Source organism: Vespula vulgaris, chromosome 4 (genome assembly GCF_905475345.1).
Source record: "Vespula vulgaris chromosome 4, iyVesVulg1.1, whole genome shotgun sequence".
Classification (NCBI taxonomy): domain Eukaryota; kingdom Metazoa; phylum Arthropoda; class Insecta; order Hymenoptera; family Vespidae; genus Vespula; species Vespula vulgaris.
This window is the reverse complement of record NC_066589.1, coordinates 7,064,055-7,083,840: the sequence shown is the minus strand read 5'-3', so window position 1 is coordinate 7,083,840 and position 19,786 is coordinate 7,064,055. Positions and strand designations below refer to the sequence as shown.

Genomic DNA, 19,786 nt, shown 5'->3' with positions numbered 1-19,786 from the left:
TACAGTATAAGAAAAAAGAGATTATGATAATAAGATATGTATGAGGAAAAATACCTGAATATTAGTTAAATATAATTAAAGTTATATGTAATGTAACAATTTATATATATATATATATATATGTATGTATAATATGTATATATATACACACATATATATATATATATATACATATACATATACACACACACACACACACACACACGCATATGCACACGCACACGCACACGCACATAATATACATGAAATGTAGAATGACATATTTATATAAAATCTGAAACGTATCTATTGTATACTATATTGTGTTTATATTTCTGTAATGAATGTTGATTATTGTTGCTAGTTTATGTGCCAATGTGTTGTATTATATACATATAAAATTAATAAATGTTAATAGATAAAATTATCTTTAATTATATTACATAAAATTGTATAAAAAAATGGAGTACTATTAGAATATATTTTTAAATTTTACTTTAACAATATATGTATTATAAAATTATTAATTACAAAATTTTTTATATCAGGAAAATATTATCATCTGCAGACATAATTTGATTATCATCTGTCATTTTGTTAATTGCAGCAGTAATTTCGGAAGGTGTAAAATTTGGAGTGTGTTGTGCATCCAAATAATCCCGAACTTTGGAGAGAGGTAGAGCTTGAACTCTTTGTTCTTGGAATAATTTATGAAGCAGGGATCGAAAAATTTTCAATCTAAAAAAAAGAAATAGATACATTATTCATTCCTTGTATATGTAAAATAAGTAATATTATTAGAATCCTTTTATTCAATACAAAATATTATCTATTGTGGATTGTACCTGTCTTCTGTAATTGTTGCAGGTGATTCCTCTGTAGAAGCTACAACTTCTTCACTACTTTGAGAGATTGTAGTCGAAGAAGTAGCAGCTGTTTTTTGAGATCGAGATCTAGTAGTCCTTTTTGTAAATTCATCAATAGATTCATCAGTATCGCTCTTATATTCATAAGGATCGCTAGATTCTCCCACTGCATTTTGATGTTTTCTTGAGCGCTTTGTCCCTCTACCTTCTTCCTCTTCATTACTATTTATGCTAACTTCACTATCGCGTCTTCTGCGTTTCCTTTTTTCTCTTTCTAACACTCTTTTGAAATAGGCAAACTGTATTAATTCAATGGCTGCCTGAGCATCCTCAGCAGTAACATTTTTTGATAAACGTGCTTTTGCATGTGCGGTCGATAATCTAATCATTGTTTCTAAAGTACGAGCTGTTACAGGTTGAGTCTAAAAAATATAACGTAAAAAAGAATAATAATATCACTTAATATCAATTATATAATATCATTTTAGCTATAGAATATAATACAATACCCTTGCTACATCAAACTCAAGCATTTCTTCTGATCGAAGTTTTGAATACTCATCGGCTATAACTTCACTGGCTTCTTCTGTTAGTTTTGGTTTCATACAACGTGCTATATGAATATACTTTCTCATAAAAGTTATGCTCAGAATTTGATCACTAGGAAAATAAATTTATTTAGTATAATACTACATATATGCAATATCAAATAATATATATTATTTTTTTTTTTTGTAGAAACGTTTAATCCCAATATACCTTTTTGCACATGACTGTCCATGTAACATAGGATCATATTTCTGATAGACTTGTTTTTCTATTTCTTCAGAAAGTTCTTCATCCTGAGTTTTAGTTGTTAACATATCTAATTTACTACTCAATGGTAATGCTTCTCCATCTTGCTCTATTGGATTTCTGTATCTATGCATTCTCACAACATGATCACTGATTACATTATCCTGCTCTGAATCTACTATATCTAACATTACAAATAGCAAATCAAAACGTGAAAGCAGAGAATCTTGCAGTCCTATATTTTCCATTGGTGTTTTGTATTGGTCATACTGTAAAAATATATACTTATAATTATACGAAGTTCTTATAAATTAAAAATTAAATTTAAATTCAATTTTTTATCCAAAAATAATTTTATTACTCTTCCATAAACAGGATTTGCAGCAGCTAAAACTGAACAACGTGCATTTAGACTAGCATGAATACCAGCTTTAGCAATAGTAACTTTTCCTTGTTCCATCACTTCATGAATTGCAGTCCTGTCAAGATCTGACATTTTATCAAATTCATCAATACAAATAACACCACGATCAGCCAAAACCATAGCACCTGCTTCCAGTCTACGTTCTCCAGTTTCTTGATCTACTGTAACTGCAGCTGTTAAACCTACACCAGATGAACCTCTGCCGGTAGTTGCTATTGCACGTGGGGCAGTACACAAAACGTATCGTAAAAGTTGAGATTTCGCGACAGATGGATCTCCTATGAGTAGAACATTAATATCTCTACAAACAATATGGAAATTCTAAATATTTTGAAAAATGTAAATGAAAATTATCGCATTTTACTATTTTTCCGTGATATATATGTATAGAATAATGTATTAAAAAATCTCATACCCTCGGAGTCTTGTACCATTAGGTAAAATTTTTTCTACACCACCAAGCAAAAGACAAAGAATAGCCTTTTTTATGTACTCATTGCCATGTATGGAAGGTGCTAAAGATTTACTTAAAAGTTCAAAAATATTTTTGCATGGATTACTTTTAGCTAGTTTTTTACACATTGCTACATCATCATGAGAAATTGAAAGACTAGCTTCTTTGCTTAATTGCATAATATTGTTGGCAATTACAACTGTCCTGTAGGAAATGAAAAGGAATTATAATATATATAAATGATATTTTCATTTTTGTGAAAAAGAAATATTTAATTTAAAAACCTAAATGTGCCACTTGTATAGCCTCCTTGTTTCCCTGGAAGACACCTATAATTTCCTACAACTTGAACTCGATCTCCTGGTTTACATAAATCTACTAAGTCATTATCACATATGACATCAACACTACGTGGCAATTGTCCAGCTGGTGCCTTTTCAGGCATTTCTTGAATCGTAAGAGTTTGATGATCTTTATACGTAGATAGACCAAATTCTGTTTCAAGTGGATTTCCATCTTCATCCTTAAATACAAAATATTTGTTACAAATAATGTAAAATAATTAGCAAAAAAATATAAAAATAAAAGTAAAAGTAATTACCGTGGTAGGATATACAGCAGATTGTGGAAATGCCTCTATTGAAGTTAAATCTGTATAAGCCCTTTCAATTACTGTTTTTGTTGTACTACAATAATGAACACTACGTACAACTTTAGGTTTCACAAGGGAACCTTAAATAAATAAATTAAAAATATGAGCAATGATTTTTTACTTTAACTATATATAATAAGATGTATATAAATATATATACTTACATTTTGTCACAATACCTTCGATACATACTAAATTACCCAAAAAACGTGAAGTTAATGTTCTTGGTGTGACGTGCTTGTTTCCAAAACTTCCTTCAAATGCTATAAAAAAATCTACGTTTCCTTTAGCATAATCTGTATCTACATTAGCAACAAATTGTTTTAATGCATTTTGAAATGCTAATTGCTCCTCAAAAGAATTGTTTAATAAACTGTAATCACAAAAATAAAATTAAAAAGTATGAAATACTGGTTTGCAATTATGATAGCATTTTGCAAGAATTTTTGAAAAAGAATTTTTACTACCTAATAGCTCGTGGAGAATTTTTTCTTCTTAAATCATTAATATTTACATATAATCTATATTTATTTTCTTCAATCATATTTTTAACCAGATTGGCATATATACCCTGATCTTCCTGTAATAATTTAATATACATTTTGATCATTTTATTCAGTCGATATGATATACGAATAAAGATATTTAAAAATTATATACCATGTCGTCCAAAAAATCAACATATTCTCGTTGTAATTCTTCAAGTCTTTGATCTGTATCGATTGCAGTCATATTTATCGATAATTCTGTTTTTTATTTATCTAAAATAATTAAACGAAACACAGAATAATAGCAATAAACTCAACAACTCAAACAAGTTGGTAGATGCTGACTTTACGCGGGAAAAATGAGTAACCATAAGGTTCGTTTGCATGTATATTTATCATGTTCGAGAGTTTTCATTAAAACGAACGAACCAATAAGATTCAACTTGCATTTATATTAGTATTACCATTGCTTCATATCAATTTAATGTATTTATTCATTAGTTAGATAACTATAAAATTTTATTTAAATTAGTCTTAGAACCGATAAAATGGAATTATATTTAAGTTAATAGTCATTAGAAATTTTTCTAAATTTGTTAATATGATGTCGAGTAATTTAAGAAATTAAATGGTACCATTAGTCATTTGAAGTTTATGTTCGACAAAGGTGAAAATATATATGTTAATTTATTTTAATTATTTCATATAAATATATTATTTAAAAAATTTATTCCAATTAAATTCTTACAATGCGATTATTAGTAAAATAAAATATTTCCACTAAAAAATCATAATAGGATTATATATGTGTGTGCGTATATGTGTGCGTGTGTGTAGGTGTATGTGTGTGTATATATAATGTATATATGTGTGTGTGTGTGTGTGTGTGTGTGTGTGTGTGTGTGTGTGTGTGTGTGTGTGTGTGTGTGTATATATATATATATATATATATATATATATATATAAATTACGTTTATTCTTAAGTTCTTATTATTTAAGAACTATCATAAAGCCAACTTCAGTTTACTGAATAAGCATAGAATAAAGTGTTGAGAGCGGGCAGGAAGTAGTGGGAGCGAAAAAGAGTGAAAATAAGGGAAGAAAGGGAGAAACAACTTGAGTATATATGATAAAAAGTTCGAAAAAGCGAAAATTTTTTTATATTTTTATGGATTTAGTGGTGTTCTACTTTGTAAAAATCTGGAAGATAGCGAATCCTGCAAGTGGTTTATCGTAATTCACATTTTCCCCATGATATTGAATTAGTATGTTGATATAATGAGCTTTAATTTATCCTTGACAACATATGTAAATTTGAAATGTCAACACGAAATATCAATTGTTTCTTTGAAATAGCAAAGACATTGTAGATACAGTGTTTCTTCTGTAATACATTAATTACAAAATCAGCCATATTGACTTCAAAGTTTAATAAAACTGCGTTCTTTTATGTCATATATCTCTAAAAGAAAGATTTTTTCAAATGAAACATATACAATTTTTATATTTCTACTTAATTGCTTTAGTTATCAGAATTTATCATTTTATTATTGTATATGTATGTATGTATATGGATAGGAAAAAAAAAACAAAATTTATTTCTTTATGAGATTTGTAATATTGATAATTTTTATGTATCATAGAATATATAAAATTTGTATTGTTTAAAGTATATTTCATTTTTAATTGCAGATAATGGAACATGTTTTTATCTACTTGTAACACGTGCCATATAATAAGATTCTCTTATAATATAAAAGAGCTGTCAAAGTTACCATCAATGTATCAAATAATCGATAATGTAAATAGATTTTAATTATAATTAACAGCTAGAAAACATTTTATTTAAACAGATTGATACACAATCAATAATCATGGGTTCTATTACTATGGAAGAATGTGAACTTATGAAAGATTCTAAATATCGTGTGTAAGTATTTATAAAAAGGATTTTATATTGTTTAATTATATTGGTAAAAAATGAAAATTATCATGCAAAAGTAATACAATTATTTACAAAGAAAATAATAATAGCTGGTAATTATACAAATTTTATCTATACAGCTATGTCTCTGCTGTAGACAAGGCTTTAAAAAACTTTGAATATACTAGCGAATGGGCAGATCTTATTTCTGCACTTGGCAAATTAAATAAAGTATTGTTGAATCATATGAAGTTTCCAGTAATTCCAAGGAGAATAAAAATATCAAAGAGATTAGCACAATGTATGCATCCTGCTTTACCTTCTGGTGTTCATTTAAAAGCTTTGGAAACTTATGATACCATTTTTAAATGTATGGGTACAAATAGGCTCAGCCATGAACTTTTTATATATAGTGCAGGTAATTCAATTTTAATATGTATATTGGATAGTATATCTTGAACAGCTCTAAAATAGGAATTATTATTTATTCTCTAAGGTCTTTTCCCATTATTGGGCCATGCTGCTATGAATGTAAGACCATCTTTATTGACAGTATATGAAACTCATTTTGTACCCCTTGGAGAAAGACTACGACCAGGATTGAGTGGATTTCTAAGTGGGGTACTTCCTGGTTTAGAAGATGGTTCTGATCATTTTGATAGGTAAAATTAAAATCTATCAATATTAAAATTCATAGTTTGTGAATATGTAGTTTTTATTAAGAAAAATATTTCTAAATCATGTAGTTGTTCTATAATATTAAGAAAAATAATTTTTTATTAGGACTAACTCTCTGTTAGAGAAAGTATGTGAGGGAGTAGGTGCAGAGCATTTTTATGCATGCTTATGGGATTGTTTAGCTTCAAACTCTGGAATACGATTACCTGCTATATCTTTCGTACTGTCACATTTGAATAAAAAAATACCTATGGAAGAGCAGAAGTTTATTATGGGTACTGACAGTGATATTATGGTAAATATTTAAAAGTTCAAGAATTACAAATTTATAAAACATAAAACTTACAATATATATTTGCATATTATATACAATATTAACTTTTGTTCTAATTAAGATTACTGCGCTATGCGCTGGAGTACAGGATAACTCAGTTCTAGTACAAAGAAGTGCTTTGGACTTATTATTGGTTGGTTTTCCTGTACACAATAGTTTATTGTTATATAAGGATATGGTATTATTAATTACAGCTGCTCTTACTACAATATTGAGAAGAGACATGAGCTTGAATAGGTAAATATTTGTAAATAAATAAAAAAATAAATAATATATTTTTGAATATTGAAAATATATTATGTAATTCTGTTAGGCGTCTATTTGCATGGCTTTTGGGAACTGAAGTAAATACATCAATCTTAAAAACGAAAGCTCTTTCAACGACCAATGAAGTTCTAGAAGATACAGCTACTTATTTTGATATGTATGCAAAAGAAATTTTAATTGAAGCTATTAAATCATTATTGAAAAATAGTTGTGAAGAGAATCCTCAAGATTTAAAACCATATAGAATATTGGTTTCATTATTGGATAAATCAGATATTGGACCAATAATCCTAGATGATATTTTGTTTGAAATTTTTAGGTAAAAAATGCACGTTTATTATGTAACTATTTAAAAATAATATTAAGTATACTAAATTTGATTAATTTATTATATTTGAATTTATAGAACTTTTTATATTGCTTGTGGACAGTCAAGTAAAATACCAAAAACCAATGAAGTGGTCAAATCAGCAAATTTATTATTTTCAACATTAGAACCATCTTATGTTTGGATACATTGTGGTTTTTTGTTTGAAAAAGCTTGTCAAGCTAGGATTAAAACTCAGTGTGAAATCAAAGAGATGACTGTTAAATCTATTGGTTGTGGAATGCCAAATTTGATTGAAATATGCATATTAACAGAATTTCTATTAGATACTGTATCATTGGACACATTTATAGATACTCCTTCTGATCATTTACCTACTTTGTTTTACAATATTATTAGTAAATTGTTGTGCCATATTGATCTGCTTTCTTGCATGGAAATCTCAAAAAGTCTGGAATTATGTGCAAAAATTCTATCCAAAGTACAACCAACGGTAGTGACAACACAAACAGACAAGCGTGAAATAGACGCGAAATTGGATTCTTCTCAAAATAATGCTACTACAAGTAGCAATGATAATTCTTTGATTGCAATTCCATTGGAAAAAAGTCAGTCAGATAGTAAATTAAATAAAGCAGATACTATGAGTAGTTCTTATAATGAAAAAAGTCCAAATCTTAGAAGAAGAGCAAATTCTGGTGGTACTACTAAAAGAACTGAAAAAAAATCTAAGAAGAAAGGAAGTAGAAGTATCTCTAAATTGAATGATGCTTCTGTAACACAAACTGACGACATTAATGTTTCAGTAATAATTAATGAAGATTTTAAATTATTATCAAGAAATAAAAGTATGGAAAATATACAGACAGATTCTGAAGAAACAGAGAAAAATGCGTCGGAAGAAAAATCAACAATATTAAAACATAATTCTGTGTACAATTATATGGATTCTATAAATTCTTTAATAAGAGAAACGTCTTCAGCATTTCAAGCCCAACATTCGATGCTGGAAAAATGTTTACGTCAATATAAAATTTTTTATGTCAAATTAATTAGTAACAGAGTACTTGCTAAAGATAAAACTGTACAGAATATGTTTGATAGTTTATTAATTTCTTGTCCTAGAGAAAGTTTTAATGAAAGAATGCATTATTTAGAACTTCTATTGAACTCTAGATTAAATTTAGAAGATTCTGGGTTCTTCAGTCAAGATGTATCTGTTGTTGAAGACATTAAATGTTTTGACGTTCTTCACTCATATACTGATACAATAGCTCAATCCGAATGGGAAGAATCTGTTAAAATTGCATCAACTTTACTTGTTGAATTATCAACTTTTCCAAAATATTTTCTTTCTGGAGATGGTCTATTGCTGGAAGATGAACCAAAAGGAGCAATTGTCCTTCCTGATTGGTTAAAGGTCTTAATTGTTTGTGCTTGCTGGCTAGGAAAACAACCAACATTACAATTAACAAGTATTGCAACATTGCTAGATTTAATAGCATTGTTAAAGGCACATAGTGATATAGAAATATATCCAAAAAGTGGAGAAGGTGTAACGACTGTAGTTATGATACCATTATTAAAACAATGGCATATAACTTATTTAATACAGTATACCAACGTATTTCAGGTAAGCATTACTTTGATTATTTAATGAAATAATAAATTATTATTATTTAAGTATATTTTGATTTAAGGTATTAGCAAATTCTTTGTGGCATCATCTTGGTGAATTACCTGCTCATAAATACAGGATGAGATGTGTTGAGTTAATGCATGAATTGCATCATGCTTTGCATGATTCCTGTGATGCTGTTGAAGATGTAATAGGATCTGCACTCGCATCTGATAACATGGAGAAAAAGATAGAAGCATTCAATAGATTTGCTACCCTATGGCACCTTGGACGAGAAATTGAAACAAATCCTAGACTACGTGGTTGCTTGCGAGCATTCGACCAGTAAGGAGTAATTTTTATAATTTTAAATATTAAAATTGATCGAACACGTTTTATTTAGCATGAATAATTGTATTAAATTTTTAATATCGAGATAAATGTATTTCAGGTCCTTGTTAAAAATGTTAGATAATCTTCAGTTATCAGATAACTCACCATTGAAATTACTTGCACAATCGTGGCTTCTTCATTCACTTATGCGAGGAGATATTTCCCGTATATTGGATCCATTATTAACTATGTTATTAGATCCATCTACATGTCGTATGAGTGTTCTTCATGTTAGTATACAACATAGTAATACTGTTTTAACAAAAAATGATCCTGTTGAAGAAAAATCTGAAATACAAGATGATACAGAAGGTGCTGCTAAGATATATGCGATTAGTTCTGTAGATGGTAATGTTATATATCATGTTAGTGATAGCATGAATGAAGATAAAAAATCAAAAAAGGAAAAAAAGAAAAAAAAATCTATAAATCCTGTGAAAGTAAAAAGGATATTTGCTGTTACGACGTTAGCTACTGGCGATAATTGTAACCATTATGTTACTGAACGAAATCAGTTTATGAAGGAATTAGAAGTTCCACCTAGTATTTCTGGCAATCGTAAAATTTCAGTATTTGTAAATCCTCTGTCAATAAATTGTAACGAAAATTCAAATGATTCCTTAACAGAGGATGATTCTTTTTCCAGTATGAAAAAATCAAATTTAACAACGGAAATATTAAAAAATGCTACCAGATTTAGGAAAATAGATTTTGATAAAGGCTCTACAGCTAGTCTTGATGAAAGTCTCTTTGAATCTGCAAATTCAAGTCTCAAAGGAAAGGATAAAAATACCTTAAAAAAAATGAATGGCGACATAGGTTCGTCATTGGATTCTATTACAAACAGCTTTGATTCTAGTAGTCCAGAAATAAACAACAAGCAAAATAAGACGAAAAAGGAACATATTATGATATCAGGTGGTTCAAGAGAAGTAGCAGGAACTATTTTAAAAGGCAAATATCAAAGTACTAATGAATTTACAACAGGCTATGATGTACATGATGTAGGAAGCTTTGAAACAAGTGCTGAAGTTCCTAGTTGGACAATGGATGGCGAAGAAGGTGATATTGACTTAAGTACTACTGCAGAAGAATATTTCAGTAATTCTAGTACCACCAGTATTGTGGAAGAAATATTGAATGAAGTTCTTGATCGAGTAATGCAAATATGTGATGTTGAAACTAGTAAGAATGTAAGTAATTTAAAATTACTAACCCTTTTGAATATATATTTTCTTACAATGAAATTTTTTTTGTAGACGGATGACGTTATGCAACATAATGTAAAAGCAAATCGCAATTCTGGAGTAGGTGTTCACAATCTTCATTCTCATATGCTTCTTTATTGTGGAGTATATGATTCAACAAGAACCTTATATGCTTTACGTACATTGAGAAACGAACTTATAACAAATACTAGAATGTTTCTGTGTTGTGCAGCAACAACTGGTGTCGCTAATGCCACAAAAAATACAACACTATTAAATTTACTAGCTAGACATAGAAAAAGTGTATTTGGAAGAAACTTTCATGGTGATATAGCTTATACAGAATTTATAGCAGCCTATAGAAGCAGCATGTATTTGGAGGTTTTAATTAGTGTCTGTCTTTATTTTGCTAGAAGTTATTATCCTAATTTAGGACAAATGAGACTTACACAAGAAGAAATTTCTGGAAATCGACAAGTAAGTATGATATATTACGAAATTATATATATTAATTATTTTATTAATTTTTATTTCTTTAAAGGTACAACTTGCAAGTGCAGAACTGTTAACTCTAATATTCTCTGAACTAATTCATATTGTACGAGATTCTGGAAAAGGTTTTAGTTGCTATATAGTCGATTTACTCGCTAAATGCAAAGTTCAAAAAGTTGCACTTCATTGTCTTGTATCAAGTGTGATGAGTATGAAAAATGCAAATAAAGAAAATGAAGAAATCTTTACATTCACAGAAGAAATAATATCGTTTAATGATCCAATTATAGAAAATGAAATTAATAAATGCAAATATAGAGCAAGTGACCATACTGAAGCTTTTCAAATACAACTTTTAAGGTAATAGAGTATTTTTAAAAAATCCATTTGAAATATAATATATTTGTTTTTTATACTGTATTATTGTTTTTTAGGTTGTTGTTATCCTTGATAATGTTAGAGCATCAATGTAGCATACAAAAAGGAGAAGAAATTGGTGTTATGACATCATCTATTCCAAGTACCCCAACTCGATCTGTTTCAAACTTAACAGCTAATAGCTTGAAATATGTACCTGGTATTCCAATACCACAACAATCAATGTTTCTTAACAGCATTCTTAGTGCATTACAATTGGTTTGTCCTATATATCATTTGTAACAAATGTTGATGAATATTACTTAATATGTAATAGAAATAAATTTTTTTTTCACTTAATTATGATATTACTTTAGGAACATATGAGACATCTGCATCAACATTGGACAACTCTTGTTACATCTAGCCTGCCATTTATGGGCTCATCATTAACATCCATAGTAACATCAGTGATTCATCAACTATGTTATAATATTGAGCATTTAGCTTCTTATTATATCAGTGAAGAAGCAACTCTGCTTTCAAAGTTGCAAGATATAAGCACAGTTGAATGTTGCTTACCTGCTGATTATACAGTAACACATTTAGAAGCACTAACATTTTTGCTTCATTATTGTTTACTGGATACGTCACAACAAATTGGTTTCTCATTTAATCAACCATTAAGTGGTACTGTTCAAACTGGTGTACCTGGTGCAAATCCTGGACAGATTTTTAGTAATCTTATTCATGTTTTTATGCCAAGTCCGCTTTCGTCGGTAAGATAAATATATAAAATTATTTCATGTGATTTTAATAAATTATTTAATAGAAATTGTATTTGTATCATTAATTTAATATATTTAGGAACTTACATCAAAAGAAAAAAATGGGGCAAATGAATTACATCAACATGCAAGAAGAACAGCATTAAGTCATTTACCAAGAATAATTGCTTCACTTTCAACTTTATGGCAAGCTGTTTTAGCTACAAAAGACAAGTTTGTATAATATCCGTATTTATACAAAATTATTTATTATGATTATATCAATATTTATTTTATCGTTTTTATTTTTAATGCAGTGAACAAGCAACTTGTGTAGTTGGCAGTCCAAGGATAGTGAAGCATCAACTATTAGAACTTCTATCACCTATATCTTTCCATCATGGAGTAAATTTTCTTGCTGCAGTTGCAGTTGCTTGGCATGAAAGGCGACAATCTACTGCTAGTTCAAAGAAGGTAAAGTTACATTCTTATTATTATATTTCTGAATGCAGTATGTTTAAAATTTTTCTTCTTATATTGGTCTATATGAGTACTGAGTATATATTAAGTATTCTTATATTTATTAAATTTTAATTTTATTAAAAATTTTCAAAAATATATGCCAATTAATGGTATTATATAAATATATATGTATATGTAGGTACTTCCAGAAGCTTGTCCAAATCAACAAGTAATGGTACATTTAGTTAGTGCCATACGTGTTATACCAATTGATACATTAGTTCAAACAGTACATCAAGTAGTAAAGACACCACCTCCGATTCATGGTGTTAAGCAAGATTTTTCATTAGAAGTTTCTGTGTTAGAATTACTCTATGTTTACATGCAAAGTAATGCTTCACAGTCACTTATTGAATCATGGGCATCATTACTAGGTTTATTGAAAGATGGTTTATCCTTAACAGCACCTGCTCAATTTCTATTATTAGCAATCTTAAATGAATACGTACAAAAATGCCCTCCCATGCAGGAGAAAAAAGATATTAGAGACTTACAAGATGTATCTGCAAAGGTAATAAGTGATTTGTAAAGTTCACAGTTTCTTATTTTCTTTTCATGTATATTTTACTATATATAATAAATATTAAATTATTGAATTCCAGTTAATTGAATCATGTTCACAAATAGCTGGAGCATGTTTAGAACAAACAACATGGTTAAGAAGGAATTTAGCTGTACGTGAAGATGTTTTTGAAGTTGTTGAAGGTTCTTCGGAAGGCAAAGAAGGCAAGAATGGTGCTGGTACGTAATTTAAAAATCTTCATATTATAACTTTCACGATTTATAAAAATCATTGAAAATAATTTTCTTTTGTTTTAGTAACACCAGGTACACCTCCAAATGTAGCTTATAGTGTTCAAGCACAAGCAGTTTTAGCTGAAATATTAGCACCATTATTAGACGTCAGTTACGGCTCACAAGAAAAAGAAAGAGTTGTTACGTTACTTACGAATCTTATGTATAATGTTACACCGTATCTTAAAAATCATACGTACGTTTAATAGAATTATAATCTAAAAGTAAATTGAAGTCTTAATAATTAAATTTATATTTTTTTACTTTTAGGATGAAAAATATTGCATCATTTACTGCTTGTTCTCAGTTACTAAGTTCTCTTTCCGGATATCAGTACACTAGAAAAGCTTGGCGTAAGGATGTGCTTGATTTATTACTTGATCCTGCATTCTTTCAAATGACACCTGCATGTTTACCATATTGGAGAACGATTATAGATAATCTAATGACACATGATAATACTACTTTCCGAGATTTAATGAGTATGTAGAGTTTTTATTTTTTATAAAATTTAATGATGTAATAAGATTTTTATATAAAAATATTTATTATTTAGATCGCGTTTCAATGGCACAAAGTAGCGGTATTAGTATTTTTTCCACAAGAGAACAGGAATATGAACAAAAAGCACAACTTTTGAAGAGATTGGCTTTTGTAATTTTATGTAGTGAGATGGATCAATATCACAAATATATGCCAGAAATTCAAGGTATATATGGTTGTACAATATATTCAATATGCTTAAGTTTTTAAAAAAAATAGAATGTTATATATATTTATTTTTATTAGAACGACTTGCTGATAGTCTACGTCTACCACAAGTGATACCGTCAATTCAGGCACAAGTATTTCTGTGTTTTCGAGTATTACTTTTACGAATGTCACCACAACACGCTACTTCTCTATGGCCTGTTATAGTCAGTGAACTTGTACAAGTCTTTCTATACATTGAACATGAATTAAACACAGACAGTGAGGAATTTAGGTATGTTCTGAAATTTTTTATATTCATAGCATCTGGAATGAAATGTTTGCTTGTGGGATAATTATGTTGCTCTTTATGCATGATGGATTTTAATATATACGATTGTTGGAAGCTAAATATTTTTCAATCAGAAAGATAAAAATTTATATCATATAACAATTTGTTTATTTTTTATTTTATTTATTTATAGTTCTTTTTTTTATGCATAGTACATAAATGCATCACACATAGATTGATATAAATTATTTAAATTTAATTATACGTTTCTTTACATATAAATATAATATTACTTACCACTTATATAGTATTAATATAAAACATACACTAAAATATCGTTCAATATATAAAAGCATTTGTTTAATAATAGAAATATATAAAGATCAAGTAATTATAATAGTATATTTAAAATGTAGCTCTTTGTTTCCTTCTGGATTATACATTAGAAGTTAACATCCAAACCCGTATGCTGCAGTCCAATCCTAATTTGCCTACATAATTTTCCTCTAACATGGATAAATACCTAATAACATATTGTTTTTGAATTTGTTATGGCATTCGCGATTTGATGGGATTTGTGATGCCACCATGAATTTGATTGGTGTTGGGACATCAGTCGTCAAAGCAGGTAATTACATGGCTAATGTGTTTTTCATTGATCTTGTCCTCTTTTATGTAAATGTATGTATTTTTTTTTTTTTTAAACATAAATTCAAGGAGATAATATAATGCTAATACATTAATCCTATTTAAGTCATTATGTATGCTGTTGTGTATAAAAATTATAAGTTATGACAGTAGATGGTAAAAATAATAATTATTATTTAAATAGTTTCTCATTATTATTGCTAATAACCATTAAGTGCAAAAAATATTGCAAAACATATTAATGATGCTTACATATATTACCAATGTATTGTGCTCAGAACCCTTGAGTTTCTGTTTTTTCTGCTTTTTTTCTTTTTCTTTTTTTTTTGTTTTGTTTAAACTTTAATATAAGTATGTTGTTATCATTTGACAGTGTTATTAAAATCAGTATGCAAATAAAAATAATTGATAGAAAGAAAATATTATTTACTGATAAATTTTTTGTTTTAATAGTTCACATATAAAAGTTATCTCTGTTTTGGATTCTTCTTGGGCTATAAATGCTAGCAATGGTCTGCAAGCTCATGGTCATCCACACTGGTTACAGTTACAACTTGCTGCTGCTAAACTATTAGATCTTGTGTTATTACTTCCAGCACACAGATTACCACAATTTCAAATGTGAGTATCATTTATTATAACATAAAAAGATAAAAGTAGGGAAAATATGAATTGATGTCCTACCATGTTTATACTTAATTTCTTTTGTTCATTTTAACAGGTATAGATGGGCATTTGTTGGAGATGCTGCAGTAGGATGTTCAAATAATAATAATCTCTCTTCTGATTTTGTGCCACACATAACAAGGATAGCAAAGCTTATGGATAACAAGGTATTCATTTTCTTAATAACTATTTAATTCATAAAAGATACAGAATGGTTATTTTCAGTTATCACTAAACATAAAGATCAAATATTTTATAAAGTTTCACTTATCATAAATAATGTCTTCTTGTTTGGAAGAACATTCTTCAGGTAATAGGCACTGTTGTTGTTTCTCATCAAATACATAATTTTCTTTGCATTCACATCCACTTTTGCATGGAGTATAGCAATCTACTATATTAGGTTCTTTGCATGTAAATTGACAGAGACAGTGAGTCCATACTGACTTTTCATCACAAATTTTGGAACTCTTTATGCCAAAATAATCAAATTCGTCATAATCATATCCAGGAATACGATGTTTAGTATAACGATATACTTTTTCAGGCACTTTATACCAATCCAATTGATTATTAAGTGAATTAGTACGTTTAAATGAGTTTTTATTGTCAGCAAATGTAATGGAGAAATCATTTATATCCGGATACATATCGTTCTGTAATTCTTCATCTTCTATATCATTTAAAATGTAGAAATCATCTTGTAATGCATTTTGTGGATGATCTCCCCAACTGTGTATATAATCGATTGATGCATCCTCATAAAATTCATGATTGTAGTCTCTGTCCTCTTTGTATTCTACAACATATTTTTATATAACATACTAATTTGTAACTAACATATTCAATGAAACAATTAATATAGGTTTGAGTTATTATGTATTGAAGTTAATATAGTATTCATTTGCCTAATTAGAATTAATATCAATCAACTGAAATTAAAGCTATTAAAAAAGTTTTTACTGACTGGTATGCTTTGATGTATCATTATTTGTTATACTATATACTTTATATATATTAAATAAATATTAAAAATTATATATATATATATATATATATGTGTGTGTGTAAAATATGTAAATATAAGTTTGCATTTTAACATGATATTAAAAATACTTTTTGATAGACACTTTGTATTAGAAACAATAAATTAGTATTTTTTATATTTATTAATTTTTTTTTTGTAAAATTTTGCTTAAATATGTAATACTTACGTCCGTCTGTTAAAATTATAAAATAGAAGATGCAATAAAGGATATTCTTCATTCTAACCATTGTCATGAGCACATTCACACTGACTGTCTGTAGGATATGTATACTCTTTACTTATTATTACACACAAATGTGTTCAATTAACTATCATACTATATACACTCATACAGACACACACTCATATAGATCTTCTATTTTAAGTTCTTTTCACAATATTCCTTTAAGTTTTACATTTCTTGGTTTTTTGATTATATTATTTTTTTTTTATTTGATGTCATTATAAATTATTAATACTATAAATAAAAATAATGCAGTAAATTTTTATTGATTGGTATAGGAAGTGCCACTATCACTGTTTCAATTGTATTAATTTAGTAACTAACATGCTTATTTTGGCACAGTAGAAGAGAAGAGAGATATATACATTTGGTTTATTTTTACAGCTATACCAATAACTATATTTGTGTATACATATCTATATATGGTTGTGTGTATTTTCTATCAGTTAAATTTGTTTTAAATAACGTAGAATTATCACAATAATTTTATAAAGAATAAATCCTGAAAAAAATAATACAATAATAACTGTATGATCTAATTTTACAAGATCTTATGTAATTCTATTTTCAGTACAAGCAAGGACCACCTGTCCCACAGATAACTCCAGGAGAACTGATCTTAACATCCAATTCAATACGTTCCTTGCAAGATTTACATCATTTTTTTACTAGGCTCAGTCGTAAATCAAATAACGTTTGTGCTCCTATCAATAATACACAACTGGAAAGTGTAATAGAACAAGACTTTTTAGAAAAAATGCCAGCTGTACCTGCAAGGTAGTAAGAATATATACAAATTTACTTGTCTTTCAAGCAAAAGAGATATATAATTCAGAGTTTTTAAGATTCTTTATTCTTTTATATCTTTTAATATGATAATATGTAATTGTTATTCAATGTATTAGATAAAGAAAAAAATTATTATCCTTTTTCTGCTTAATGTATTATTCATTGTTTTAAAATTGTAAAGCTTTGTTATACTATACTAAATGTTAAAGGATTCATCTATATAACATAATTTAACCCAAGTTACTTTTAGTTTGTATTAGCTAAGCTCCTCATTCGGTTGTGAGTAGTTATTCAAGCGTATGATGCACTATATTAAGATTTGACTGGAATATTTATCCAGAAAAATATATAGTTTATATTATAATATTTGTGTGTAAATGAAAATATTGCTTCATTCATTTACATAATATTCATTGATACAGTTTTATCAATTGTACAGCATAATTTTTTATATATCTGTACTTTCATTATGAAGATGATAATTACAGAGAGAAAGATGTTTTTACATCAAGTTTATTTTTTCATTACTGTATAAAATTATTCTTAAATGTAAAAAAAAAATATATATATATATATATAAAATATAATTCAACACTGCTTCTTGTTATAAAAGCTGTACTATACAGGGTTGTTTACATAATTAAAACTACTTAGATAATTGTATAAATATTAATTTTAATTAAAAATGTAGATTTAAAATATTTTATCATCTATAATTTTGTGAATTTAGCGTCATCTATCATTTTTTCCGTAATATACATATGTAATAGATGATAATAAAACAAATTTAATTATATTAAATAACATAGTCTTCAAGTAAATTTCTATATTGATATTTTCTCTAATTTACTTATACAGTATAATATAAATTATTGAATTCTTTATCTTCTTATTAGAAAAATTAAGAATAGTGTTGAAACTAAATAATTTACAACATTCAAAAGCATTATAGTTATCTTTTGACTATATAATATTCATCTAAATTATTTTTTATTAAGATTAATATTTATAGATTTATCGAATTGGTTCTAGTTATCTATACTATCTTGTATAACATAATATAAAATATTTATCTGAAAACTGTCTATTATAGAAATTTAATTATATTAAATTAATAAAATTGGTTATATATATATATATAACATACAATTATTATATATATATATATATATATATATATATATATATATATATATATATAACATACATTAAACTTTTGAAATTGGAGTATTATATATACCATATATACATACAATTTATGTGTGTAGTATATTTTTTGTTTACATGGTGATAGGTAGCAAAATTATACATTACTATTTTTTCAATTTTATTTTAATATTCGTGAATTTTGTAAAAAGTTGTAAAAAAAATATTTAGAATTTTTCCATGGTCAGCATATTCGAACATTCGTACCTTCTCAGAAGTGAATAATTTTTACTACTGCGTTAATGTATATATTGTATACAAATATCTTTCTCCCCAATGCACATGTATTTAATATAACATTTACACAGAACAGCTGCTGTCTGATTATTTTTATACTTGCAGAAACAAAAGAGAGTAAAAGATTATAATTATAATCATTTATATATAGTTATATTTATGAAAAATTGTTTTATCAAACTCTCTAATGGAGATATTAGTTTATTATGTACATGCATTTGTTGTACAATTGTTAGTTTTATCTATGTGATAATATGCATTTTTATGTGGCGAAAGGATAAAAATGGATGAATTAATTATATAATAAATACTTAAACATACGTTTGCATATAAAATTTTATATAAAATATTCTACATTTATTTATATTCCAGCATTCATATAAAAAATTTCGATTCTATTAAATAGAACATTGTAATTAATAATAATAATAATATATACATATATATATATATTATGGGTAAATTAAAAATGCTGGTATTTTTAGTTAATAGAATTTATTTATAAGCAAAACAAGAAATTCTGTGAAACCATTTAATATATTGTAAAACATGGAAATCCTTATAAAGTTATGAGTTCATTTTTTAAAAAGATTTAGTCGCATTTACAAAGTTATCTAGATATATTTTATAATCAATACTTTCACAC

General features: G+C 27.2%; 3 protein-coding genes across 11 annotated transcripts; 1 reads left to right on the top strand and 2 right to left on the bottom strand.

The window, feature by feature from the left end:
- Positions 1-5: 5 nt before the first annotated feature.
- Positions 6-4,013, bottom strand: LOC127062912 (DNA replication licensing factor Mcm3). The gene is made up of 11 exons (XM_050991884.1): positions 3,831-4,013; positions 3,638-3,750; positions 3,335-3,543; positions 3,120-3,250; positions 2,803-3,041; positions 2,480-2,722; positions 2,002-2,365; positions 1,605-1,909; positions 1,355-1,505; positions 825-1,267; positions 6-717 (listed from the first exon to the last, which is right to left on the bottom strand). The coding sequence occupies exons 1-11, from the start codon at positions 3,900-3,902 to the stop codon at positions 519-521; spliced, it is 2,469 nt and encodes an 822-aa protein (XP_050847841.1). The 5' UTR covers positions 3,903-4,013; the 3' UTR covers positions 6-518.
- Positions 4,014-4,307: 294 nt separating this feature from the next.
- Positions 4,308-18,442, top strand: LOC127063576 (protein dopey-1 homolog). 9 transcript variants are annotated; one of them, XM_050993548.1, is made up of 26 exons: positions 4,308-4,325; positions 5,351-5,588; positions 5,723-6,000; positions 6,079-6,244; positions 6,366-6,555; positions 6,656-6,831; positions 6,908-7,180; positions 7,268-8,822; positions 8,890-9,152; positions 9,259-10,393; positions 10,460-10,885; positions 10,950-11,260; positions 11,335-11,536; positions 11,635-12,036; positions 12,125-12,258; positions 12,342-12,498; positions 12,686-13,057; positions 13,149-13,287; positions 13,366-13,537; positions 13,612-13,823; positions 13,898-14,050; positions 14,131-14,326; positions 14,940-14,951; positions 15,425-15,592; positions 15,693-15,804; positions 17,480-18,442. In XM_050993548.1, exons 2-26 carry the CDS (start codon positions 5,533-5,535, stop codon positions 17,687-17,689), a joined length of 7,470 nt encoding a protein of 2,489 aa, XP_050849505.1. In that variant the 5' UTR covers positions 4,308-4,325; positions 5,351-5,532; the 3' UTR covers positions 17,690-18,442. The 9 variants fall into 9 exon arrangements, 6 of the variants coding, with proteins under 6 accessions (XP_050849505.1, XP_050849507.1, XP_050849504.1 ...); XM_050993550.1 differs by lacking the exon at positions 4,308-4,325 and adding an exon at positions 4,674-4,923 and having other exon boundaries at positions 15,479-15,592; XM_050993547.1 differs by lacking the exon at positions 4,308-4,325 and adding an exon at positions 4,674-4,923.
- On the bottom strand, positions 15,808-17,472 carry LOC127063577 (uncharacterized). The gene is made up of 2 exons (XM_050993554.1): positions 16,852-17,472; positions 15,808-16,436 (listed from the first exon to the last, which is right to left on the bottom strand). Exons 1-2 carry the CDS (start codon positions 16,916-16,918, stop codon positions 15,901-15,903), a joined length of 603 nt encoding a protein of 200 aa, XP_050849511.1. The 5' UTR covers positions 16,919-17,472; the 3' UTR covers positions 15,808-15,900.
- Positions 18,443-19,786: the final 1,344 nt, after the last annotated feature.